This window comes from Tinamus guttatus, unplaced genomic scaffold (assembly GCF_059628265.1).
Source record: "Tinamus guttatus ecotype Peru unplaced genomic scaffold, ASM5962826v1 Tinamus_guttatus_pri_ptg000089l, whole genome shotgun sequence".
In the NCBI taxonomy this organism is placed as follows: Eukaryota; Metazoa; Chordata; class Aves; order Tinamiformes; family Tinamidae; genus Tinamus; species Tinamus guttatus.
Window position 1 is genome coordinate 803,153 of NW_028288623.1, and position 26,766 is coordinate 829,918.

At 40.8% G+C, this 26,766-nt stretch overlaps 1 protein-coding gene across 1 annotated transcript in view; it reads right to left on the bottom strand.

The window, feature by feature from the left end:
• Positions 1 to 26,766, bottom strand: part of DPF3 (double PHD fingers 3) — a 151,242-nt gene that overhangs the window by 20,442 nt on the left and 104,034 nt on the right. Inside the window, exons 9-10 of the mRNA XM_088520439.1 lie at positions 21,165 to 21,302; positions 10,713 to 10,841 (exon numbers count right to left, since the gene is read on the bottom strand). Of these exons, the coding sequence (XP_088376565.1) occupies positions 10,713 to 10,841; positions 21,165 to 21,302 (267 nt within the window). The remainder of the gene's footprint in view (positions 1 to 10,712; positions 10,842 to 21,164; positions 21,303 to 26,766) is intronic.

The following is a 26,766-nucleotide window of genomic DNA, read 5'->3' on the forward strand; positions in this document are numbered from 1 at the left end:
AACCTGGTAAAAAAAAAATCCAGACAATATGCCACTGCTCTTTGCTTTTCCGATAGTTTTGTTCAGAATTGTGCCTAACACAGTGCAGCAAAATAAGTTTTAAGCATCTAACAGGAAAATATTATTGGGGAGAAAGTAAGCCAGAACAATCTTCACTTACCACATCCAATTTGCAAAAAACAAAGATACCCAGCACATGTATGAATGGCTTCTTTAAAGTAAGAGAGAGAGCAGAGTTGATCTTTATTTTCATATTATTTTTTTCCTTAAATATTCAGTCTTTATTTTACATTAAGTGCTTTTTAAATCTCATGTCTTCACAAAACTGCATTTAAAATTTGAAGTAAAATGTATTTCAAACAAAAATACTGTGCAATTTCAGCACTTCTTTTCTCTCTTAAATATTGAAATAAATAAAATAGTTATGTCTCTTTTTTCAGTTTGTTTTTTTTTCAGTCATTTCTGCTGTAGATCAATTCCAGTTTGACTTAGGTTTATATACATGCCTAAAAGAAAGTGAAATCAAGATTAAAAAAAAAAATTCTTTGTATTGCACCAGCTTAGGGCATCCCCAGATCTTCTCTGAACAGTTGGCTACCGTCTTCCCACAGTCCAGCCTCGGGTGCTAGATGGGACACGGGTCTGGCAGGGTCCGGGCAAGGAAAAGAGAAGCATCAAAGCATCCAGGCTTCTCGCAGCCTTCTTCTGAAACGTTTTGCTTGAAGGATGTTGGAGTCCACGAGGGCAGGGCTGACTGCAGAAGGAAAGACAACACAAAGTAAAACTAAACAAACACAAAGAGGCAACAAAATCAATTGTTAAGAATAAAACCAAAAAAATTAAAATGCAGATCAATCTTCCAACACTGTTTGGATTTTAGTTCTTATTTTGAAAATATAGCTAGGCAAACTCAGTTTCCGCTGACCATGGGGACCATGAACGAGTACAAAGCAGACAAGAGGGATATGAAGGAGCATATCCACAAGAAAGGCACCAAGCACGGTCAAATTTTCTTACTGTGAACATCTTTAAATAACCTTCATCACTCAGCTTCTTCAGATGTTTTCTTTACTAGAGGATAAGACTTTTACTTGTGAAGTCTTGCTCTAATTAGCAATACTGTTAATTATTTATAGAGAGCCATAGGGGTATGCAGCACTGCACAAAAGACATTTTTAGAAGTCTCAACTACACACATAGGTTTGGCGGCAATATGATAAATTCTGGAAATGAGTGCAAACCTGCATTTTGCACTGCATTCAGTTCATGAACAGACTAAGTTTGACATTGCTAAGCTCCTGAGCAGTATCAGATCACCAATAAAATCATCTGTTTATTTCCACAAAATGCAAAACCCACTCATTTCTTTCCCCATACGTCTCATATCAGTTCTGGGTTACATGAAGGCCCAAAGCCCTAGGAGTTGACCATGACAGAAAGAATAACTCAAAGGTATGAACTAGTTATCTCCCCTTATCAGGGATATATATATATATTTCTTTTTTTCTAAATGTTATTATAACTTGCCTTCTGCTGAAATTGGCAACTTAACATTTAGAGAAATACATACAGGCATATGAAAAATAGTTCCAACCTAATTTCAGTGCTCTGCAGTATTTATACAGGTTAGACTTTTTTAACCCTATTAAATACCTGGCAAACAGAAGAAAAGAAAAAAAAAGAAGAAAAATAAATTTGATAGAGCTTATTGTGTTCAATTATTGAGTTTACTGAGTTCATTCAGCAAAAATTTAGCTTGGCTTCATTCCTTTTGCTGTGAGGGTTTGTCAAAATAACCCAATGCCAGCACGAACACACATATGTGCCTCATACTTTAGTTACATATAGTTACAAATTACATATAAATAGGAGAAAAAAAATCACAGAAAATAAGAAGTGGGCATTTATTGGAAACATCTACATATGTTGCAGCACAATACACACTGAGCAGCTTTTGCTGTTCTTCTAAATACAACAGCTCCCAGTGGGGTCAATACAATGTTTGCTTCAGGAACTGATTCAGTAAAATTGCTTGCCATTTGAACGAAGCAAATTGGATGAGGATGCTGGTTTTGAAAACTCCATACTTTGATGGCATTTGAATGCTAGCTTTTAGGGTCTGCCTCAAAACGTAATTAAAATAATTAACCAAATAAAGGCATAGCAGCCAGGAATAGTGGGCCCCCAGCACAGTCTGGACTCAGAGACTCTGGACATACTTCTGCTTTGCCCCATGCATCAGCAGGCAGCAAACTGAGTCTCTGTCTTCAATCAAGAGCTTACACTGAGGACTGCAAAATGGCAAACTGGGGCTCAGAATGAATAACTAACTAATGCAAAAGCTCTTAAGCAAAACAATGCGGGGAGGGGACTGCAATAACAAACTCAGTTGAAACAAACGGCCGTCTCGGAGCCTGTCCGCACCGCGCTAGCACACGTTTAACGGTGAGGCTGCAGCCAGCACGAGCCGCGGGCTGGGACACACCAGCGCGCTTCCTCCTGAGGCCAGCGGCACAGCTCTCCACGGCTCTTGTTTCAGCAGCCTAGGCTTGTTGTTTATTACCTTGCCATACGTGTACAATGTTATTCCAAACACTATTACATGTAAAAGAAATAAATATCCAATGCAGAAAACAGGGGGAGGTACGAAGTGAAGCCAGAGAGGTTTCAGTTCTATCCCCATTCTACTACAGTCCTCATGGTCTTTCATTATTGTCTAGATACTATGTCAATCACATATTTTCTCATCTTTTTCTCAATAGACATTATTGTATTTAAAATTTTAATCTGTTTTCATGCAAGAGCTGAGGTTCATCCCTCCTAAAACGTCCTCTAATTAAAGCACCTTAAATGGGAATATGATAAGTATCAGTGCACATCCTATACTGATTTTCTTCACGCTACTCAATCACTCAAGCAGTACGTCACTTCCTTACTTCTGTCTGCCCCTATACGTGAACCAGAGAGCTGGCAGAAGCTTTCTCAGGACATAATGTGCCTTTTCTTAAAATCCTTTAGCATGGAGCAGCAAAAACGGTCCTAAGATGCTAGCTCATGTGATTACACAAACACCGAGAAGTCTGGATTTAGGGCCTGAGATGAAACATTCCTTTATTCCCAATTCATATGGGAGTTTTATTCCGGGACGTGATTCCTGTGGGAGCATATAAGCTTCAGGGGAGTACATGGATAGACTTGTGATACCCTTCCTCTATTAAGAAGGATATCTTTGGAGGAGGACTGGAAGAGCAAGGCTTGTGCTTAGTTGAAGGACTGTGCTTTCAAAGATCTTCCTATGGAGCTCAGAACAGCGGGTGTTACTGAACTGCTGAAATCACTGGGGAATACAGAGTATCAAAGCTCTTTCAATTCAAAAGATGGGTGTATTTTTTTAGGCACAACCCAGAACTCACATTGAAAACCTCTCTTTATAACTTCCTAGCTTGGTTTGGACTTATCTGTCTTTGAACATAAAAACAGCACTGTGCAGTTCCCTCATTTCTGACCTGGCTGTGCTGGTGTCAGACTCCTCTTTCTTTTTCCCATTGTGCTTATTAAACTTCCTCCTGTATATTTTCTATCTTGTTAACACCAAGTTTTCTCTTGTCCATCTGAGGTCTCTTGTAGCAGCCTCTTGGCATTGTTTTCATTTTTGACTTATGCACTGACCTTAACCTCTTCCCCTCATCCAAATCTTCATGCCACCTATCCTGAGGATATTTAATTTTCATACCAACACATCTAATACTCACAGTTAACACCACTTCCCAAGCTAGTTTAAACAAGCACTCTTGTAGCTCCCAGGTCCACACATTGATTTCCCTGCTGTGATCATTACCTTCCTGTTGTCAGTATCACCCTGCTCAACCTGCCTTCCTTGACTGGGAGATGTTGGTTTTCCCTTGTGTTTTGTGTATCATGAGACATCTTGAGGGATCTAAGGACTATCCTGCTCTCCTCCATTATGAGTTCGTCCTCCTCCTTCTCAGAACTTGAACCAGTGACTGTCCATATGCATATTAATGATATAAATAAGTAATGGATATTTTTGCATCCCATCAATAATAAAGGTCAGCTCATAGTTTTTCTGCACTATGTGAGTTGCTGTGGCTTCTTTTTGAGGGTACTGTACTACTCAGTTGCCACAAAGATGAGTGGTTCAGTTGCGAAAGGATGAAGACTGTATGCATTGTTATTTGACTGCATTTGTGAAGCCAAATCCTGATTTAATGAATTATGGGCATCTGATTATTGTTTGTATTCCCGAAGAGCCCAGAATGTGTTAGGCATGGCTCACAAAAGGACTCCACTTAGAAAAAAACACATTTAGACTATGCCTGTCTTGCAGCTGACACAGACTGGGGTTCACAGAGCCCCACCTGGGTGCTTCCCGCTGGCTAGCTCGGGTGCTGCACAGAGCTGCGCACGGGCTGCAGCAGCATGTAGCGCCACGCGAGCAGAGCAGGAGCAAGAACACCGAGCTCTGGGTTGCCAGGTGGCTAAGAGCGCAGCTCCCAGCGTCACACAGAATCAAGCAGTCAAAAGAACAAAAATGACCAACCTTGGCCTTTTTAGCCTGTGAGAACTGAGCTCTCCTCAACTTCTTGATAACTGAAGTCTCTACATTACTCCTGTGAGCTTTTTCCTGTCAAAACACACTCTGGTCCTATTTTAAGTAGCATGAGCAGGGTTTTTTTGAAAAATTGAAACTATTTTCTTAACCTACCAGTCTGTGTGACATGAGCACAAAATGGGTACAAGAAACAGATGCAAGAAATCATACTTTCTTTTGTTATTGTTTACTGTCCATTTGGCACATTTTCATGTACTGCTCCTCTTTGGTTCACATGGACATTTCACACAGTAGCAGGGGAAACTTTTTTTTTTTTTTTTTTTAGGAGAGATAATATAGTGATAACAACATAAATGTAAGTTAAGGGACTGAAGGGCAGGAGGAACATAATAAGGCAACCTGAACTGAGGTTTTTTTTTTCATCTATTGCATTTCAGGTTGATAGTATTTCTGTGAGAAATGGCAGCAAAAGTACCTGTGGACCAGCTTCTGCCCTCAATTACATTAACATAAACTCAGAGGAGATCTACTGACTTCACTGATATTACTCTTCATCTACTGAAAGGTCAACATGAAAGAAAAGAGCCAACAACGCCTAACACAAGACCTGGTTCCTTTCACACTTGCTTACGAAGTGTCTTCCACCTTGACTTCCCTTCCTTTGTATTTTACTGACTGCACTGTAATACCTGTGTCTGTGTGTCTATGCACATATATTCTTGGTATGTGCTTAGCTGTATACATACACACGCACGCATACACGCACATACACACACAAAATGGTACGGATATGCAAGCTAAGTAATAACTCCTTCAGTGATTTTGGAAAAATAGACATCTATACTACGCCTGCTTCTCACCTCTTAAAACCATCCAGAATTTGGGCTTTTAGTATATACAGACTGGCAAAGTATTGTAAATTTATCTCATGCATTATTTCAGATTAGAAAAACACTGGTTGTGGAAAGTATGATTTTTTTATAAGCTAAATAAACTTTTAATTGGCAATGGGCAACCAAAACATTATTGATTTGACATTTGATAATAACACTACAGCAGGAACAGAAGAATAACAACAGGAAAAGATTATCAGCATAGGGAAGGCTTAAAATCAGCTTCCTCCTTCCATCTATGCCTGGCTCTTGCATGCACTGTTCTACACTATAAACACACAGAGGTATTTAGTAACATTTTGTAAAACAAGTTTCTACAGTTTCAAAAACACATGATTAATGTAGTCTAAGTATCAATAGCATCATTCTGGATTTACATCCATGTATCCAAAAGCAGAGTCTGTCCACTGCTTATTCCATGTCTAAAGTCAGCAGTAAAAAGTTAGAGAGAAGCATCACAACTGGATCATTTCTTCTTTTCCTTTAATCTTTTTAGAAAAAAAAAAATGGTGAAAGAGTTCTCAGAGAGGGTATTGTGCTATCCCAGGAAAAGAAAGAAGAAATGAAATCCATTTGGATAGGCTTTCATGCAGCAGAACAATAAATACCCAAATCTTTCATTGCTAGGCTGGGATTTCAGTTCTAACTTCTGGCTTCATGAACACACACCTCCAGCTTCAGGATTAGATTCTACCCAAATGAGAATTCATCCTACTATTTAAACGGGGTCATGATTTCACCATTTGTTGGCGTTATACATATCAGTAAAAAGTCATCCTTAAAACCTAACCTTGCCCTCCCTCAGGGAAATTTTTGCTTGCATCAGGACAGTAAAATGGAACTTACACATAGAATTCTTCATAGCCTTTGCTCCTGACTCTACACACAGGCTAGATCCTGTTCCCATGCAACTTCCATTAGCTTCGTGAGAGGTTCGGATGTGGCACATATTCACAATAGAGTCTAATCCCCAGGATTTACTCCTGCGACTAATCTCAGGCAAGCGTCTGTTGCAAATCTAGGGCACAGATTTCACAAGGAGTGGAAGACATTTCAGCCGGGACATACCTTTGAAATCCTGCTGCGTCTTTCCTCTTTCCCGGGACAGTCGCTGGGAAGGAGTCACTCTCTTCTCCATTGCCCTTGGAACTTTTAATGAGTATTGCTTTGGTTTATTTCAATAGAAGATATTGAAAAGCAAATAAAGTGCCTCACAAGACACTACAGAGAGAAAAATCTGGGCGACACAGGAAAAAATGATCTCAATTAAAATTTAAAAATGGAAAGGAAAATATAGGTGAGGTATTTTTTCCATATTTTTTTCTTCCATGATTCTGCTCCTCCATCTGTTTTATCTTTGAAGTCTACGGCTCGCCACTCATTTTCCATCCCTACGCTTGGAAATTGCTCTTCATGAGGTGGAAAGTGAAGAAAAGGAAAAAAAGCAGAACGGAGTGAGGAGGAGATGAAGAGTGCAGGAAGGAAGAAATCTATCGTGTAAAGGTTTCCAAAGGAGGTACGGGGACGTATTCCCCAAGGTCACGGAGCTGTTTGTGTTTTCAAGCTGTTAAAGACAAATGTAGAGGAGCCAGAATCCACATGCTACAGTAAGTGCAAAATCTCAAAATGCAGAAGCCATCACACCAAGGGTTTCCTTGTCCTCTGATAAAGTCCGCCCACAGTGGTTCCCTAGAAATAGTTCTATTATGAAGTAGACATCCATTACTTTTTTTTTGTATTTTATTTAAAAAGTATCTTTTTTCCCTAATAATATATAGAATATATAAATAATAATAATTAAAAAAAAACTATTTGGGTTTCCTTTCTGCTCTCCAACCCATCTGTATTTTTCATGGTTTGCTGATATATATATTAAAAGACAAGAAAATCAACTCTGCTCACTATTTTAAAAAAATATTAAATCCACATTTCAGGTTTCCCAGGAGAAGGAGAAAGGGAGAAGTGGAAGAAAAACAAATTAAAAGAAGCAATCAAACAAAAAAACACCAAGAAAATCAAAACCTTCTGTCTCTTCAAAGTAGTTGTCAAGAGCTTTAAACACTTGTGCTTTCAGTGTACACCCCACAGGAAAAATAACAAAAACAACAAAAAAAAAACAAAAACCCAAGGACCTAAAATTTAAAAAAAGATAATAATAATCCTAGTAGTAGAAAGGACAGCGAATCGCTCAGAGTTTGTGTCTTTTTAGTTATTTTAGCAGCCGCCCTTTTTTTCTGTAGAGGGAGAGCTGCCACCAGAGCCACCTCCTCGGCTTGAGAGAGGCTCTTCCGCATCGTCCTCGTCAAAGCCGTGAAAGGTCGAGGTGTCGCTTTCGGACGTGGAACCGAACAAGTCCTCCGGAGTGCGTGCTGGCGCTGCTTCGTCCCTCCTGCCTTCTCTTCCCAAATGAGCTGACATGTATGATGAATATATCAGCACATGGGTTAAGCAACAGGCATCATTATCAGCATTTTTTCAATCATCATCATTATCAAACAATTCAGACTATCGAGCTCATAGGTGTGTGCTTGCGTGTGCCCGCGCACCTCAACAACATGGCTTGGTAGAACTGCAGTAAGAAAAATAAAAAAGGACCAGGTTCTTCTTAAAAGGAAAAAAAATCTATCAACACGGGTGCCCATAGCTACAGCAGCGAAAGGGTTAATGACGTTTTCCTCTCTTCAGAAAACATTAAAATACTTTCTTGTGATTACTTAGAACAATTTTAAAAGACTTTTAGACCATATAAGTAATTAGACACCGTTAACTCCAAGCACAAAGACTGTCCTTCAGACTGGCATCAACTGCCACAAATTTACTGCTATAGAAATATAACCCATTAGATGTCTTACCAACCTCACAATTACTTTTTATCCCTGCCCTGCACCTGATGCTAAGGAGGTTCCTCTGAAGGCAAAATAAAACATGTTTTGAAAACTTTGTGAAAATAAACTAAATAAACATTTCTATTCCAATTTCATGGTATCTCCTTCAAAACAAAACCCCCAAAACCAAATATATACAGTTCAACTACTAAAACAGCTAAGATGAGGAATGACCTGTCTTGGGAAGCACTGATAATTTCAAAAGTGTGCGTCGATCCACCTTTCAACATGGAACAGGAAAATCTCCACACACAACATCAATAGCAGCAACAGGGACAACAACAACATTAACAAAAGGAAGACTCTTAAAATAAAAGTCAAATATTCAAATCAGTGAAACTGAGGTTTATTTTCTCTCTTTAGTCACATGTGTTAGGTGATTAATAGTACACCCCTTAAATTCTCTCTCTTCAAGAAAGGTAGAGTACAAGATGTCTCTTGTGGCCCAGCAAAATGAAAGCACCAGTTTGTAGGGGACTGCTCTTTTATTATTTAGAAACACTAACGCGATATTAAATAATCAAGTGGTTGGTCCCCCTCCAGCTACAAGAATCAGCTGTATAACAAATACACTGCATTGCTTAAGAAACAAACAAAGAATTAAATCCTGATCATAAAAAGAAAATGGATATAACAAAATTATTGCTTGATGAACCACTTCATAGAGACGTGATTTTACAGACTTCATGAAGAGAGGAACCCTTACAGTTTCTAGAACCACTCTTTCAGATAATGAAAACGTTCTCCATTATCAAGAAAGAGGAAGACAGCAGCCACCAAAGAGTTCTCCTTGTTTTACTTTACAAATTAGCGTGTGTGGTTGCACCTTAATCACTGTCATCACTCATTTGTCACACCACTGCAGCCCCTTATGAATGACCCAGGTGGGTCAGAATCCGTACAAGGATGCCATTTAATGGAACTGATTTTGCACAATTTAGGTTACATGCAGAATTACTTATCCTATCACACTAAGGAAGCATGGGAATTAACGTGTTTGCATTATGCTCTGATATAATCACTGTCGCAGTGTTTAAACAGCAAAAAAACATGACTCTGTCTCACTGTGCAATATCAGGATGCTGCTGAAATGAGTTATATTGAACTACCACAGTCAAAGGAAAGGGGAACCATTTTCCCAGATGGCACCACGCATCACATGAGCTTCCCCTCTTACTGAGAAGCAAACACATAAACACTAAAAGAAGATCCATGCTAGTGACTGCGCAGCACTCATAAGAAAACCAAAGGGGTTGCCATTGGTCCTCTGATGGCCACTCTTTAGCACTTCAGCATGTCTTCAGAGGTCACGACAAGTGCAGAAGGCCCTTTGCCAGGGCAGGTGTACTCCTGCTCCCACTGAGGTTGGTAAGAGCGTTACTGGGACTTTCAGTGGGCGTACGAGAAGGCCATTCCTTCAGCACGACAACACTCCACGTTGCACTTCAGCCATCGCACAACAAACATCTTTCAGTGACTACAGAACAGAAGCAGCAGCAACAGCGAACTTCAAGGTCTCTCTGTTTTTTCAGATTTACTGTTAATAGTCTCATCACCGCTACTATCATCACTATCCAGACATACCACCACTGGAAACTCAGACTGAAGCGGGAATATGTAGTTGTTCAAGGTCTCCAATTCCTTCTACCACGACCACCTCCAGCCCCAGCTACAAATAACAGCTCAGCTGGGATAATATTTCCCCCCACCAAAAAAAGAAAGATAGAACCATAGAAAAAAACAGCCCGGAAATAAAGACAACTCAGGATGAAAAAGACACAATTGCCTACATTTGAAAAGAGAGAAGGGAAGAAAACAGAGAAATAAAAACCTCTTAAAACAAAATTAATGATAGTTATCTTGTAAGAGGATAATTCTTGACAGCTACCCCCATTCCTACCCTGTAATTTCCTCCCTCCTTCTTTTTTGGATGAAGAAATGCATGAAATGTGTAATCAATGGAAATGCTTGTCATGCAAGTTTCATAAATCTTGTAAGTAATTTATAGTTGTAATTGCAGCATTTAAAGACAGAGCCCATTCTTTAACATTGTCATAGGATTTTCTTCTTCCATTTAAAGAACAACTAGTACATGGAACAATGTTCACAGCAGCCAATAAATACATTAAATCTTTATTATTTCGTAAGATCCCATTAGCTTAAAAACGTGAATCCAGCAATGGGTTTTATGACAGAAAATTTCCCAATCAGGCTTTCCCACAAACACAGACAAGAGGTAAGGCCTTGTTTCCCATTGCCTCCCAGACGTGCTGCCTTTCTTCAAAATCTTCAGGAGGGGCAAAAAAAAATGAATCACGCAAACGCTTTTGTATGACAAAGTTGCAAGAAGGAGTCACCTACCAGAGCGCCCACAGTCTGAGCATGATACAAGTTCCTCAGGCCGGCCACTTTTTTTGTTCATACTGGAGCCTCCGAGGCAGAAGTCACAGTAGTTATTGGGAATGATGACCCCGTCTGGTCCTTTCTGGGCTGCAGTCAGGTCAGAAATCAGTGTTACTTAAGGGGCAATCAGTTTGGACACCTTCCTCTTCTCTTCGATATGATATTAATGGGTTTTGTTTTACTTTCTTTTAATTTGTAGATTAAAAATCCCAGTGTCTATCACATTAGTACTTCTACAATCTGGAAAATGAAGTCCTTCAAACAGTACCATCTCTATTTCATTATCAATTTAAAGAATATTTTGTTACTTGCATAATTTTAACAGATATTTTAACAGAATTTACTAATGTCCTTAAGAAGAGTTTTTTCCGCATCCCAGGTTCCCTCAAAGAACAACAACGTTCTGGTACCAGGCCAAGACATAAAGGTAAAATTAAAATTTCCTCAGAATTCAACTATTTTTTTTTCTGGTTTGGGTTATTTATTTTCTTCCAGCTGTTGATTGGTTGAACTTTTGGGAAATTGGTAATTGGAAGATAGCAGAGAAGGTGGATTTAAGAAATAAATAAAAATGATAATGGTGCAAAGACACCATTCTCTTCCTGCATTATGGTCAGTCCCTGGCATATTTACTAAAGAATGGTCTTTATTCAGAAAGGGTCCTGGTAAAGCAGATCCCCACTTCTGCCAGAGAGAGAGAGAGAATCTGCTGTTGTTAGGTTAGCATTGTGCTTGCTAGTGGAGAAGTATGTAACATGTGCCTACAAAATAAGCAAAAACTGAACAGGAACCAGGTGGAAACCCAGCATACTGACTCATTTTAAGAGCTTTAACAAAATGATCATAAAGTTGCTAGCTGTGCATTTATTTTCATCTAAATAGCAGATCTCACAAGCATTTACTTCTTCTGCCTCCACCCCCGCTTCTGATAAAGTTAATTACCTCTTTATAGTGTGCTGCTTCTACAGACAGGACATGTGCAATGCAAACTCAGCAAGCTCTGTGTTTAGTGATTTTTATTTTTTGTTGTTCTTTATTACATTATTTCACCTTTCATCTGAATTTCTCAAAGCACATTAGAGGTACTAAATTCCTAATACTAACCCTTAATGAAGTCAAAAGTCTCTCTTGCCACTGACTGTCACCAAACTGCTAATGGATCTTTATTAAATTTCATGGTGAGGAGTCACCATTGCATTTTTACAATGGAAACAACTTGGAGATAAAGTGATTAAATGGGTTACTCAAGAACACACAAGAATTCTGTGGTGAGGTCACAGACACAAACAAGACTTGGCCACTGGGCCAAGTGAAGAGCCTTACTTCTGCCATTGCTCAGGATGATGTAATTGATGTAATACTCTGTGGATACTGACTTAACATTTTGCAAAGCATCTTAAAAGTCTAAAACCCAGTGAAGGTTGTCCTAGAAATAGGATAGAGAATTTTGAAAAAATATATGGGTTAAGCAATAGGTCTACAGTGTGTGTGCTGAGTAGGGTGTGATGAAACTGAAAAGATTCTGCTAGACTATTGGTAAGGGAATAGTTATTCTTGATCACCTTTCTTTTTTTCCTTTTTGTTCCAATTTAATTTACAATATGAGTGCATGTAAGCTCATATATATACATATTTTTATATATGCATATATATATATGCATATATGTATATATATATATCTGCCATAACTATAGACCCGACGGGAAGAAGTCCCTGAAGTTGCATCAATGATATGTTCAGCAATGTATCTTTATAGTCAAATAAATTAGTCCAGGCAATGTTATTCTCTTCAACGCTTTTCTGTTCTAACAAGTGCGAAAACTACAATCAAACTTGACTCTAGCTTGATTTCCTCATCAGTGCTGTACAATGAATTAAGCCCCAGGCTAGATCACAGAAGATTTGAGGAATAAAGAGATTTCTGGATAAGCAATAGCAAGTGGAGTTCCTATTTTCAAAGGAATTGTGTGTGTGTGTGTGTGCTTGGAGGTTTTTAGTTCTGTTTTACTGTAGCTCACAAATGATGAGGGAAATAAGAAACAAAGCAAAGGTAGTAAGATATTCATGAGGTGGGTATCATGTATCCAAAGCTCAATCCTATTCCCATCCTATAATCAGTGCAAATACTCATAAAAGTAAGTATAAGAATGAACACACTAGTGAAAGCAATTAAGTTACCAGTAGCTAAGGTGTCTCTGCTTTACATCTGAGACGTAGTAATGGACTACGTACACAGTTCTTGCACAAGTTAATCGCAAAGTAGAAGCTGCTGTCTTAAGTCACATGACAGCTCAGTAACCAGAACTAGTTCACCAAGGTGTGCTAACAAACACGAGCATTTGAATCACATGGGTATGACTGAAGATTTTGTTCTTAAAGTGCTCATCCAGGATCAGAAACCCAAAGTCAAACCTTGACAACCGGCCATGATCTTGTCAAAACCTCTCTGATTTTCCTCTTAAATTAGAAACTGTTATAACAGATCAAAAGCCTTGATGTCTCCATTGCTTGAGCTAAAGCATGCTCTTAAGGGGTGTACTTAGAAAAGTATCACTTGTTTTTTCAACCTGGCGAGGATCTCTATTTTTATCAAAAGCTCTGTCTCCATTTATGATCTGCCCCAACATAAAATATACTGGTACAAAATACTTTCTCAAATCTAAGCAGATCCACAGAAAGATCTGCAAAAGCTAGCGAACAGTTCCTCTGTACCTGAAAGCTCAAACACATGAAGACAGAATGCAGATTTAAAATGAAATCAGTATTTCCAAATACTTCGGTGGCTCCTGTGCTGTGATACTTTTTTTCTTCTTGAGCTTAATCAGTGATTCTCTAACCAGATTAAGCTAAATAGAATAAAGACCTGTTTAAAATGCAGAAAAGTGTTCAAAGGCTTCTCTTGAAAAATAAATACTGCATTTTTTTTATTCTGTATTACATTACACAGCAACTTCTCTGTATAGACAAGGCCTAAGAGATTAAACAAACTGAAGTTATGTTAAAAAACTTCTGGGCCTTCCTGATTTTGAACGTATAGGGTCTAAGTAGAGTTCTAGCTTCTTTTCTCTCCTTCCCAAGTGATCAAAACCTGAAAGTTACCTTCCTTATGGTTTTATTTTAATAAAATAAACAAATAAGCAAAGGGCATTTCTAGTCAAATAGCATCATGAATCTAGGATTCTTTCTTTCTCCATCCTGTCCTGGAGCCACCCGACTCTCAGTAAGAATCTCACTTTTCTAGCTTTCGTGGGTGTAGAGAATATCTTGGCTGGAAAACAAGTTTAGAAGAAGCAATTGTTGTCCCTGTTTTTCAACAGGAAAACTCAGAATACAATTATTTTCAATAGTTTTACTTCAGACTTGATCCCTAAAAATATACAAACAAAAAGCAAAATGAATAGAACCTTGCAATTTTTTCATTTCCTGTTTCTTAAGTAAAGTTATTACTTTTAATGATTTGGATTGTGAATGTTAAACACCTGGCTGGAGCTGGAAACAGTGCTGAAAAGAGAAACTGGATTCTCTGCTCCCTGATACCAAATAATAATCACATAAATTTCTTTAACCCGTAACAAATTCATACTTGACTATAGCATAAAACTTGACTGTGGTTCAAGTGGAGAATCTAGGTATGGTAGTAATTAATTCCCATCTTATACAATGCTTACATAAATGGAAAGGCAATGAAGAATGAATACCAGAGCGAGTACCTCAGTGTTGAGGTGGGAGCTGTGCATTGCTTGTTTAGGTGAAGAAAGTGAATTGCCTACAATCAGATGTATATGCCATCCAAACAGGGATTTTTCCTAACATGTTCGGTCCAGCTCTCACCTATTTCCCTTGGGCTTGAGCCAAAACCAATAAAAGTCCATTGGAGGTTTTCAATTCAATTCAAAAGGATTTGAATCAGGCCATTTACTCAGCTAGCAACAAAAATTTCCAGAGCGCGACAGAGACCACAGGAACCTCAGTGTAGGCCTGAATCAAGTTAACGGAGAAAAGGGTTAATGGAGAAAAGGGATGGATTTGCTTTCTCTTAAAAACAGGTCGGGACCCAGTTTCTCTTTCCAACACCTCCCTTTTCCTCAGCGTTCAAACACAAGGCCAGCATCTGGCTGCCTGTGCAGCTCAAAGCCAGCCAAGAGCCTCAGCCCGTGTTTGTCAGGTCCCCAGGAGGACTTGATGACACCCAACCTATAGGATTAGTGCCCCCATGCATCGCTCGCTCCCCTTTCCCTGTGCTGAGGACAGCGCTCATCCCGCAGCAGGCCAGGCCCGTTTCCATGGCAATGTGAGTGCCAGGCTCGGGCGCCCCTGGTGTTGCCACCTGTTATTAGTTCATCTCTCGAGTGTAAGGAATTGCGCTATGTCCCCTTCATTTGCTGCTCAACATGCATCTAGGGACAAGAGGCGGGCTCAAACAAGAAACTACAAGGAGACGAGAGATAGGGGGAAAAAAAACAGCAATTTGACTGATTTCCAGGTTCTGGTGGAGCAGGAGATGGAGATGCAGCCAGGTCTACCACAGCCATTTCTGTGCTCTGCTCACCACTGAATCACAGGCAGGGCTTTTTTTACCATGGTTCTCCAGGGAAAAGGGTAAATCAAAGTGAATTAGAGGAAAAGGCCAGTCTCACTGGGTATGTTTACACTATAATTAGCGCAAGAGACAACCACATTGGTTAAACCCGTCCCTGGAGGTACTGGCGCACTTGATACACGTGCCTTCCATCAGGCTCTAAGTGCAGCTTGGGTTAGTAGCAGTACAACGGTGTTGATGTTGCACAGTGCTCAACCCAATAAGCTCTGCTTGGAGTCCGTGTATTTGTGTCTAGCGCTGGGAAACTGCTGCTCTCCCACAGAGCTACAGCTCCATGGGCCAGTGCTAGCACGGGACCTGGATGCTGTAGCTATTGCCTGTTCCCCCTTGCAACTCGATTCGTCTCCTCTTTGAATTAATTGGTTTTATGGCAATGGAAGCAGCTATTGCCTTTGCATGGCTGTTAGCAACTCTGGCAGGCCCTCCTTCCTGCATCCCTGCTCAGGAAGAGCTACAGCCAGTGAGTGCTACAAGAGGCTTCCTCAGGAGTCATAGGAAGCCTCTCAATGTGGGGGAAGTAAGAACATTTGATCATATGTTTTACAGGAATGGATATGGCCCCTGTGTTGAACACCTAATGAACAACCTGGGAGGTAGGAAACAGAAGGTGCAGCTAGAAAAACTCAGCATCAACTCATCAGGTTTTGCAGATCTGGGGAGTCAGCAATTCTCTACCAGAGGGTGCTTTATATAAATGTCAGTGTGCTGATCTTGCAGCCTTCTGCATGAAAACCTACAACAGGGGCCAAAATCTCAGTGCTCACCATAATCATCCAGCACCTTGTGAGAATAAGCAGTAGGAGATGAAAACTGGGAAAGCAGACAAAAAGTCTGATGTGTTAAATTATAAATCTCCTGAATTTGAGGGATATCTCTCCTGAGACTTGGCCCCCAGCCATCGAGATGCATCATTCCCATCAGCTCAGGAAACTCATGGAGTGATCAGGCTGCCCAGGACACAGCCCAGTCCAGACAGCATCCTTCAGTATGCATGGAAGATTGCCCAGTACCTTGAAATGGGTCCCTGCAACATGATGTAGACTTTGGATGGGGAAATTGCTCACTGGAGGAAGCATAGTACCTAATTTCAAATTCAGTCAAACCTTTTAGAAATCACTTGGTTCAATTTCTCCATTGGGAAGAAAGAAAGAGGGCAGATACCAAGACAGAAATAAATATATAACTGTATAAACGTTACCATTCATATCTCAAGAGCTGACATGCTACCGAAGCAATAAACGTTTTTCAAAAAATAATTATTTAATCAAGGTGGAAATACTTTCCCAAAACTACTAATAGGTGCTTCTTCTCAAGCAGGGTTTGACAACTATTAGGCCCTGGCCAGGCAGTATTGCAAAAAAAAAAAAAAAAAAAGGCAACCCTCCAAAAAACAACTGAAAGCCCTGTGTGCCTCTGTACATAGGAGGATAAGACTGGGGCTCTTCATTGTTTCCAAATTCTAAGCTATTTTTTTTCTCAACATCCAACAAACAAACACAAAAGTTTGAGATATTTTACAGCTGAAAAGAGGACTGGAGTAGAAACGATTACACAATTTCAATCTCTGCAATCCCTATTCTTCTACTATCCTGACTTTTTAAATGTAAACTAGCTCTGCAAAAGAAAAAAAAATAGAGTAAGCTAATGAGACATCAAATCAGAGCAAGGTACGTATTTTCACTGAAGAGGCACCTGCTGCAGGGTTTCTTGTCACGAGATGAGCCCTGGTGCATCCTTGCATTCAGATGTAGCTCCTATCATGCCCAGCGAGGATCACCACCGAGGCAGGGAGAAAGTAGGCCTGATGTAGCTTTTCAAATTGATGCTGCTTGTGGAGAGGAACAAACAGCTCGTCTCCAACTGAGGGGCTGACTCTCGTCATTTATTCATGGCCAGCCCCCTGCCTGCATCGAAATAAAAATGTTTCAAAGGCAACTGTGTGGGGGAGCTGGAGGACAGCTTGGAGGCACACTGAGGTTAGCGCATTAATTTTTTATCTCTGGACACTGGGTATCCAATTATGCTTAGAGTACACAAACAACTTTGGCTGGACTCTCCAATAGAGGTTTATCCACATCATAAAATCCGCCATGCAAGCAGGCACAACTGGTTGATGCCATGAAATAATACGAACAGGTGGTCTTACAGGTCGAATGTGCATGCTAGGAGAGTGACAGGAGTGCAGCGAACTGCATCCTCATTAACTAAGTCTATGGCACATACGGACCAACTTGTACACAGCAGCTAGGCTAACATCAGCCAGGAGAACATAGTTTGTTGCAAGAATGTCACTGGCCAAAGTGCTTATGGGCACAAGACCTCTGAGTTGCTGTTTATCCCAGCTGCCTTTAACCAATGCTTCACAAAGCAAACTGCCCCTGAAAACTCCTCACCTATATGAATAATTAGCTCCTTTTTAAAGGGGAGGGAGCTTTTCCTCCGTGCATCCAGACTATCCTTCTCTCCCAGGCAGGAAGTAAGCACTTTTATATTAGTCCATTTGCTTACACGCACATTTCAATAGATGAAATGAAATTCCTAAATGTGAACTCTCTCAAAATCTGTAAGCACCAGCTGCCCCCAGAGCTGGCTTGTACTCACAGGACAAGATGGAATAGAACAGCAGGTGTTTTGTGGCAGTCTTGGATGCATCCTGGGCTCACAAATCTCACACTATCAGTGCCAACATGTGGAGGAAAACACAGCACAAAAATGTCTGAGAATGGTGTGGGACAATTTTTTTTTCATTGGCGGATTTGGGAAAGGAGGAAGCTTACTTTTTAAATGGTTTTCTATAATTTTCTTTTTACAATTTCATATGCACACATGTAAACATATCAGAGAGTAGGTCAAAAATAAATGTGTGTGTAGGCAAAGGCAAGACCGGGTCCTGAGGAAGGGCTATATAGGTCCCTTTACCAAAGGGCTTGGTAAGAGTTACAAACAAATAAAGCAACTAAAGCTCAAACAGAGCATGGGCTGAGATGGCACAGGAAAGCCAAAGGATGGGGAAGACTGTTGAAATGTCTTCCATGAGGGAAAGAGTAAACTGTAGGTGAGGGAGAAGAACAGAAGGAGACAGAGATGTAAATAAATGAAACCTTCTACAACACTCTGGGGCAGCAAGATATGCCAAGGAAGTGGGACTTGGTGGTTGGGTGAGCCCACATTCTTTGATACATGCCTATGCAGCAGCTCTTGGTTTCAGATAAGTTTTTCCTATCTAATTTCCAGTCACAGATAATTTACTGCAGCATCCCAATTGGTCCATATGTGAGAAAAACATTAAAGATAAAAGTGGGGGGAAATGGAAGAAGAAAGAAAGCAGAGGCCACCAGCTTTTGAGCTGGCACCAGCCAGGGGATCAGTAGCTGGCTCTCGCCCTGCTTCCCCCTGCACCACAAGGCCGCTGCGCGGCATGGACTGCAGAGGAGATGGGGGCACAAAGGCACCAAGTTCCTGCTGCAGCAGTCGGCCTGAACTTTGCTGACCCGGTGCTCACCTCCCACAGCATGACGGATTCCGAATGGCTCATTTGGATTTGCCTTGCCTCTTCTAAATCACGCTGCTCCTATCTCTCTGACACACCACTAAGCAAATAACCAGACCCTGCTGTATACCATATCTCTGGTCCTCCTGTTCAGGAGGCTGCGGATTAGCTGTTTGGATTAGCATCCCCCTCTCCCCCTTCCTCCCTCCCTCCCTCTCTCCCAAGCCCATGCAGAGAGGATTCTTGAAGCCCAAGCCCTGCAACACTGCAGACCTGTCAAATCTAATTCATAACACAGGCCTAGCAGTTCTTAGAGGAGAGGAAGGATCTGATGCCCTGGCTCCCCACCACCCTCCTGTACAAAGGGACCATTTAATGACTGCACATTAGCAATGTGGACAATTAGCATTCACATAGAAGATGAATGGCAGCATAAATTAAATATTGCCAAGTGAAAGAGCAAAGATGCAAGATCTGAGCTCAAGGCTGTAAACAAACAAACCGGCAAAAAGGAGCAAACAGCCGCTGCGACAGCTAAGCCATTTGGGAGAGCTCCCTTCCAGCATCTGGGACCTTCCCAGAGGAGAAGATGCTGCACATGCGCCTCGCCACTGCCTGCCCCACGCCGGCTCCTGGCTAGCTGTTGGGCAGATTCTTTCTGCTCAAGAATCTGGATCCCAAAGTGATCTGGCGATCACATGGGCTCTGGGGGAGCACAAGCCCAAGCAGCTCCCGCTCTGTGCTCTCCCGCAGCACAGATCACAGCTCTTTGCAGGGGCCCAGGCTGGCTGCTTAAAAGCAAAATCCTAACCTCTCCTCAGCTTTTCTAGCTCCTCTTCTTCCTATCAATCTCTAAGCACAAGAAACATAAGGACTGAGACTGTCCTCGGCCTCTGTGACCAGCTGAAGAGTATAGGACACTATCCTTCTTTATTTGGCCATCTGTGCAAGGCCATTACCAATATTAATTCAATACAAACTTGCAATACGCCTCTCAGATATGCAAGCACTACTAACTACTAACACCCACTGAAAAAAAAATCCAGAGATAATATAAATTCTAAGTAAACAAAAGGTACTCGTTGAATAGTGACATTCTCCAGCCTGCCCAAGCAGTCCTTCTTACTGCACTGACAGCTCAAGTTTATCAACAGCTGGAGAAGTCAGAATTGCTTCTGCTGTGAAACCACTAAACACATGAATAGCTAAAAGCTAAAGTATAAAAGTGACAGAAACACAGGGATTGCCAAATGGAATCAGACAAAATGGCCCTTCAAGCTCAGACAGTGGCTAGCAGCAGATGCTTTGGAGGAAGGAAACCCCCTCCCTCTCTCCCTGGGGACAATTATCAATTATCCTGCTTAGAAAGAAAATGTTTTCCTACTTCCATACTCCTTACCATTCTTCTTAATGTTGTTTAAAGTGGTTTTGTCTCTGTATTTTTTCCCATAAGCATTTTATTCCTTTGTCCAAATTGCTCCTTCCTTCCAACTAAAATGACATATTCTACAGGGTGATCGGAAAGGACTTTTTGTAAGTGAACAAAGGTATCTGCACAAATCCCAAGGTGAAAGCAATTATCACACAGTATTGCATGCTGCAAAACTGAGAACAAGGACTAAAGAGTCTTGCCAAGATGTTACAAATCAGTAATAAAACACAGTCTCCTTGACTCCCAGTTTTGTGCCTAAAAAGAAGAGGAGGAACAGTCAAACTGAGTCCTTTGGAGCGTAGAAGTCTCTTTCAGCCTTGTTCTGCCTTGAGGAAGCTAGGTGTGCAACTTTTCTCCCCCTTGTTCCAGTACTCCTCCTTCCCAATCAGTCCTTTTCAATCCACAGACTTTCCCAAACTATAATAAAGAAGTAGCTTTTGGTGCAAGTGAGGACACCCCTTTTGTGGAGAAGATGCAGGGATAAGGGGGACAGACGTGGCAAATTTCAGATCTCAAAAGACCCGAGACATGAACAGAGGTCTCTTATTCAAAGGCAAAAACAGAGAGAAGCTCCTGGACGAGAATGCGTTTTCCTTGATGTCCCTGCTCACAGCCACTGGGAGGCTGTTGATGATGAGCAGGTTGGACATCTCTTCTTTCCCCTTTCTCCTCACTGCCTCCTCCCCACGGGAGCAGTAATGGAAAAGTGACTTGCCGCAGAGATAATGCTGGCTTGGAAATGAATTCCCGACCTGCGGAGCCAGCACCAGGGCGAGCTGCAGCTGATGAGCTCTGCACACCTGGGCTCCAGCCGCTCGCAAAGAGCCGCACAATCCCGACAGCCTCCGCACGGCAGGCGCCCATGGAGGCAACAGGAAAACTACTCACGTTTGTGGTTTTCGTTTCGGTGGACGGGGGAGGAGCGGGTCTCCTGCTCTCGGGCTTCGTCGCCCTCTTCGCTGGCGAGATGAGTGTGAGCGTAATGGTAGCTCAGCCCAGGCCGGTTCTTGTAGCGCTTGCCACAGACTGGGAGGAGAGGAGACAAGAGAAGAGAGAGCGGAAGCATCAGGACCACCGGCAGCAACGACAACAGCCTTTAGAGCAACATCCCTTTCCCCACAACAGTGATAGACACACCTGACAGTCCTACTGGAAACGCTGCTGATGGATTTTAGTAAAAGATGGCAGAGCCTGCAGCCCCGCATCCCCAGCCAAGCCCTCGCCCGCCACGCAGCCACACTCCTTGCAGCAGGCCCAGGCAGTGCACGCTCAGTCTCCAAGGGCCCCACTGCTCACTCTCTGCTGCGATTACTGACCACACTGCCCATAAAACCAAAGGAAAAGCCCGTTGGGATGCTGGTGCTGCACAGTGCAGAGCAGTGAAGACTGAACTGAGAAGAGAGGACACTATTTTCTTGATTGCTGGTCTCTGAGAGAAGGAAACTGTATTACTTCAAATAAAAATCCAAAAAAGTGCTCTTTAAAAGGGTAATTAAATAGGTTTATACAGATTCCCAGGCAAGACAAAGAGCTTCTTACTAAGGAACATTTAGCAGTGCTACTTCTCTGCAGGTAATTCAGGTAAACTTCACATTCAGCATCCTAATAAAGAACTTGATGTACGACAGAGAATCCCCCTTCTAAGGAGCCTCATTTTGTTTCTTAAGATTCAAAATAAAGGTCTCCTTCCTATGAAAAATTTGCAAGCATCTATTTTTCCTAGACTGCCTCAGAGACAATACAAAATCACTCTTTTTTTTTTCCATTGTTTATTCAGGAAACTTCAAATGTGGCAAGAGGTGTTGATCAGAGTAATCGCCAAACCAAGAACAACTAGAAATTGCTCACTGTTTAAATGATTTCAAAAAGATAACTCCTAATTATGCAACTTGTGCAGAATTTCTCGGTAGAGGTAGATTTACATTCCTATCAGATTATTTGAGTATCATATTAAGTGTCCTGCTCTATCCCTGTTTTTCATGTGTGTTTGAAGATAAAAGTTTAAAACACATGCTTCTGTTGTGAACTACTGATACCACTCAAAAATCTCTGCTTAAATTATTTTCAAATCATGATCTTATAATCAGAGCTGTACTGACATGGGAGGTGACTCTTGGACGTTGGTAGCTCAGCAATTCTGCCTTCCTCTCACAAAGCTTGATTCTGTATTACTGCAGACTTAGGTACCAAGTTAGATGATGAACTCTAAAAACCCATTAAAAAGTCCCATTTACCTATTTAAGTTTTTTATATATCTATATCTATTCTTTAAAAATCTACTTGACTCTATTACCTTCAGCACCACCTGAAATCATATCCACAATTCTATTGCTCTAGTTACTACATTTTAAAAGCATAGTGTCCTTGAAAATAGATCTCATCCAGCTTTCTCTGTCAATGCACAAAAGGAAACCTGCATTCCCTGCAGAAAGTCCCACGGCTGTGGCCTTTCCTCCATTCCCTACAAGATCCTGCAGGGATTTTAGCTGCTTATGGTGCCATAGGTGGGTTTGCAGACTTTACCTCCTCCAGCAAAATATACCAGATTAAAAGGAAGAAAAATAGCAAGAACTGCTACAAGCTGAGGCAGCAGTAATTCTGCAGTTGGGCCCTACCTACTGGCAAAACTCTTTCAAATGGCCAGAGGGCCTCCAAGGGTGCCAACAGGCTGAGCCATTCCTGGCTAAAAATGAAGCCAAGGGACTTTTTAGCCAGAGCTGAGGGAAAAGGAGTTTCATTTACATAGTTGCAAACCCTTTGTAGGGTTTGTGGATGAAAAATCTGCTGCTTCCAGCAGTTTTTTTTCTTGGAGCCGAGACTTTTCCTCCTCTCAAATTCATGTTCTATCATGAAAAAAAGTCCTAAGCAATGCCATGACACGAAACCACTGGGATTTCCTATTCCCCATGCAAGTTAGACTTTGTTTTGACAAAGAGGCATCATGATTTTAACTGGGCAAAAGAACCATTGGCTTCAGAGAGAGTTTGCCAAGATAAAAACGAAGTCAGAACTTCAGGGCTTCTCCAACAGATTGGAATTCTCCCAAATTCACCCTAATCTCTTATTTTCCAGATAGAGCACATTTTCTTAATCTACCATATCACTTGGTAAGAAGTCGTTTCTATAAAAGGGTGCTCATTAATAAACACTTAACTCTTATATAACTCTTCCCACTGCAAGACTGGCTTTTCAAACATTAATTAATCTACCCCCATATTCCTAAGTGGAAAATATTACCCTCATTTCACTGCTGCAAGGAGAGAACCACAAAGGGGCTCAGCGACTTGCCCACACAGTAATCCTTTGTCATTACCAGGCTTAGAATTCGTGAGTTCTCAATATCCAAACCAGTGCTCACACCACATCTTGCTCAGTCTGTGAGCTGACAAAAGCATAAGGGGAACTGGTTCCCCCAGTCTGAAATGTGTGCTGGTGATTATGTGCTAACACACAATAAGCGAGCTTATGCCTTTCACAAGTTTTGCTGGGTGGCTTCACCTCCCTTTTGGTGGCTTTGCCTTTTTGTATCTTTAATTTTCCTTGCTGGATAGGCTCATCATCCTTGCATGTGGTAGATTTCATCCTGATTCTCAGCACTGGGAAGTTGACTTGATCTTTAATTAGGTAGCCGAGCCCAATGCGAACAGCAGGAATTTATAGGCTGTGATCCACTCCAGTTCCTCCTGCATTTAAAGGATGTATTTTTTTTTCTACCCTGATGTGATTGCAACCTTACGAACAGGCTGGGAAGTAAGCAGTAATAATGCAGTGCAGACCAAGCCCCACAAACGGAGAGGAGGAGAAGATCCTATTAGGCCACCAAACACTCTCCTGCAATGAATGCTGCACTCCTTCCAGTTTGAAGACTGAAATGAAGAAGTTACACAACCTGCTATGGGGAACACAAATTAATTTGTTTACTCATATGCACAGGGTGCTTCATAGAAGAAACTTCTATTCTAAGTTCTGACCTGTAACCACCTGCCTCTTTTTGGATAAACAAATTCTCCTCTCTGTTTACATTTCTTTACAATTATAATTAACATAAAATACTTCCCCTGTTTTAAAATAAGGTCTGAAATCTATGACTTAAAACACCAAAAATGTAATGGCTGTTTTGTTGTCATTTTGAAACTGTTACCCATTTGGTCCTTGGCAGACTGTTCCAGCCAGCTCTCCACATACATTTGTACAATCTGTCACCAGTATGAGACAGAAGGAAACAATCCATGTTTTCCGTGGAAACAGGAAATAGGGGGAGTATATGCATTTTATTTCACCCAGTATTGCCCGAATCTTGTCTTGTCATTGTCTTCTCTTTTCTCCTCTGCCTCCCAATCTTTCTTCTCGGCTGGACTGTGTAAAATTCTGAAGCTTGAGTTAACTACTGGCAGGCAGTCATTCCTCAGAGTTATCTTCCTGTCGCACCATTCACTCCACTCCAGAAAAAATTCCTTGTTTTGCCCTGGTTTGATAACATAATCACCACTATTACAACAGCCATGCCCAGTCTCTGGCTCTTCTAGACATCTCAGACTTTAGCACACTGTACTTGGACATCCATTGACAGGAAAGGCATTAGATTTCCCCCTTGCTGATCAGTATTCTCATATTATACACCTCTTTTGTCAGGGCAGCTATTTGGTAACCTATTTCTTACTTATTTTTCTTATTTCTTATTTCTTTGATTATTTTCCGTACATAGTAAATAGTCTTTGTTTCACTGTTCCCAAAGGAACAACTCCAGAATCTACCTGCTTTACTACAACAACAAGGACACTGAACTCTCAGGTCAGTAACAATATGTATGTCCATATTTTAAAAAAATAATTGCTGGCAGGACCAAAGGACCCTGTATGAGCAGAACATGGTCAACTAACAGAGAAAATTCTGTTCCCCTTCCTACCGTGTGCCCCAATCCAGGCCTAGGCTAATCGATATAAAATAATGTTGAGACTTCTTGTCTCTTTAACAGTGCAGCAATCAGTACCCAGTATATCAGATATGGTGGCAGAGTTGTTTGCTGGGTTCATCTGTACAATCACCTTATTCTAGATCTTATTGCTTATTAACTGCTTAGAGATTCACTAGAAAGGATAATACCGGGAGATGATTCAAGGCTTATACTGCTAATAGTTTAAAAGGAAGCTGAAGTCATGGTAGAGATTTATGAGAAGCATGTTAAAAACACACTGCCACAATCAAAGCATTTTCAAATCAGATTTTCACAGTGATATTTAACCAAAGGTGTGTCCTAAGAAGAAACAGTACTAGCCGTAGACTCATTCCTAATATCTGTGAGAATTAAGGCATCAGATTAAGTCCAGGAGAATGGGTAAAAAGCAACCTACATCATGATTTATCTTGCAGACATTTTGTACTCCAGCAAACCTCCCAAAGAATCAATGACATATTTGTTAAAATGACTATGGCAAGATCAGCTCAATTTGAAGGAGTAGAGAAAGAAGGCAAGAGATTATTAAGGTAATTATTAAAGCTTTGGAAACTTATATAGGAAAATATTCCCTAAAGATTAGGGCACAAGGAATTACATTAAGCACGTTATGCTAGAGCACCATAATATTTAATTTCCAAAGGAAGTTAAAAGAGATAGCTACTCAGTTCACACTGAAATTGAATAGAATCTGTTCATCTTAAATCTGAAGATTTGAGTCTGAAGATTTGAGTCTGAAGATTTTAGCATTTTATTGACAGACACAATGATACGTTTAGTGGAGAAAGGCAGTGGAGAAGAAAAAAAAAAGAACCTTGAAATTATGAAATTTCAGTAATTTGCTGGATGATGAATTCACAGAAACACCAGAAGCACGTTTCAAGCTCTAATGCTTTGATTGTACAGTCAAACATTTTTTTTTAAAACAAAAAAGTTCTGAGTAATTATTATTAGTTCAAAGTCAAGTTCAAAGTAGGGCCCTAGGGATCAAGTCTTGTACAATACAAGCAGGTAGGCACTTAGTGGGATATTCATGAAAAAACAGTGAGGAGCCTACCTCCACTTGCAATCTGCAAGAAATAGGAGCCTAATCTTTTGCAAACTTCACAAGGCACCTTTCTGCATCTTCAAGCACCTGAAAGAGTCCATTTGGGGCCTAATGCTTGCATCTGTTTTATTATTGATTTGGAGGGTGGACTAGAGAGTGAAAAAAAATCAAACATGCAGAGAACTAATTGTTGAAGAAAATACTGGAAAAATAATATAAATGTATCATAGAAGCTTGATTAATCAAATAATTCTTTCAAAGAGTAACATTATTAGTGAATACTCATAGAAGATCTAGTAAAGAAAACATGTTACAAGCAGAACAAAGCTCACAGTGAGGAAACTAAAGGTGAAAAATAATCAGCCTGAGTAGAAATAGGTTGGAGAGGGAAGAAACGAGAAGTTGCAGCAAACGGCATGTTACATATGAACTCACATGGTGGACAGGGGTGAAAACTACTTTGCCATTGAAACATAAGAGAGAGAGAT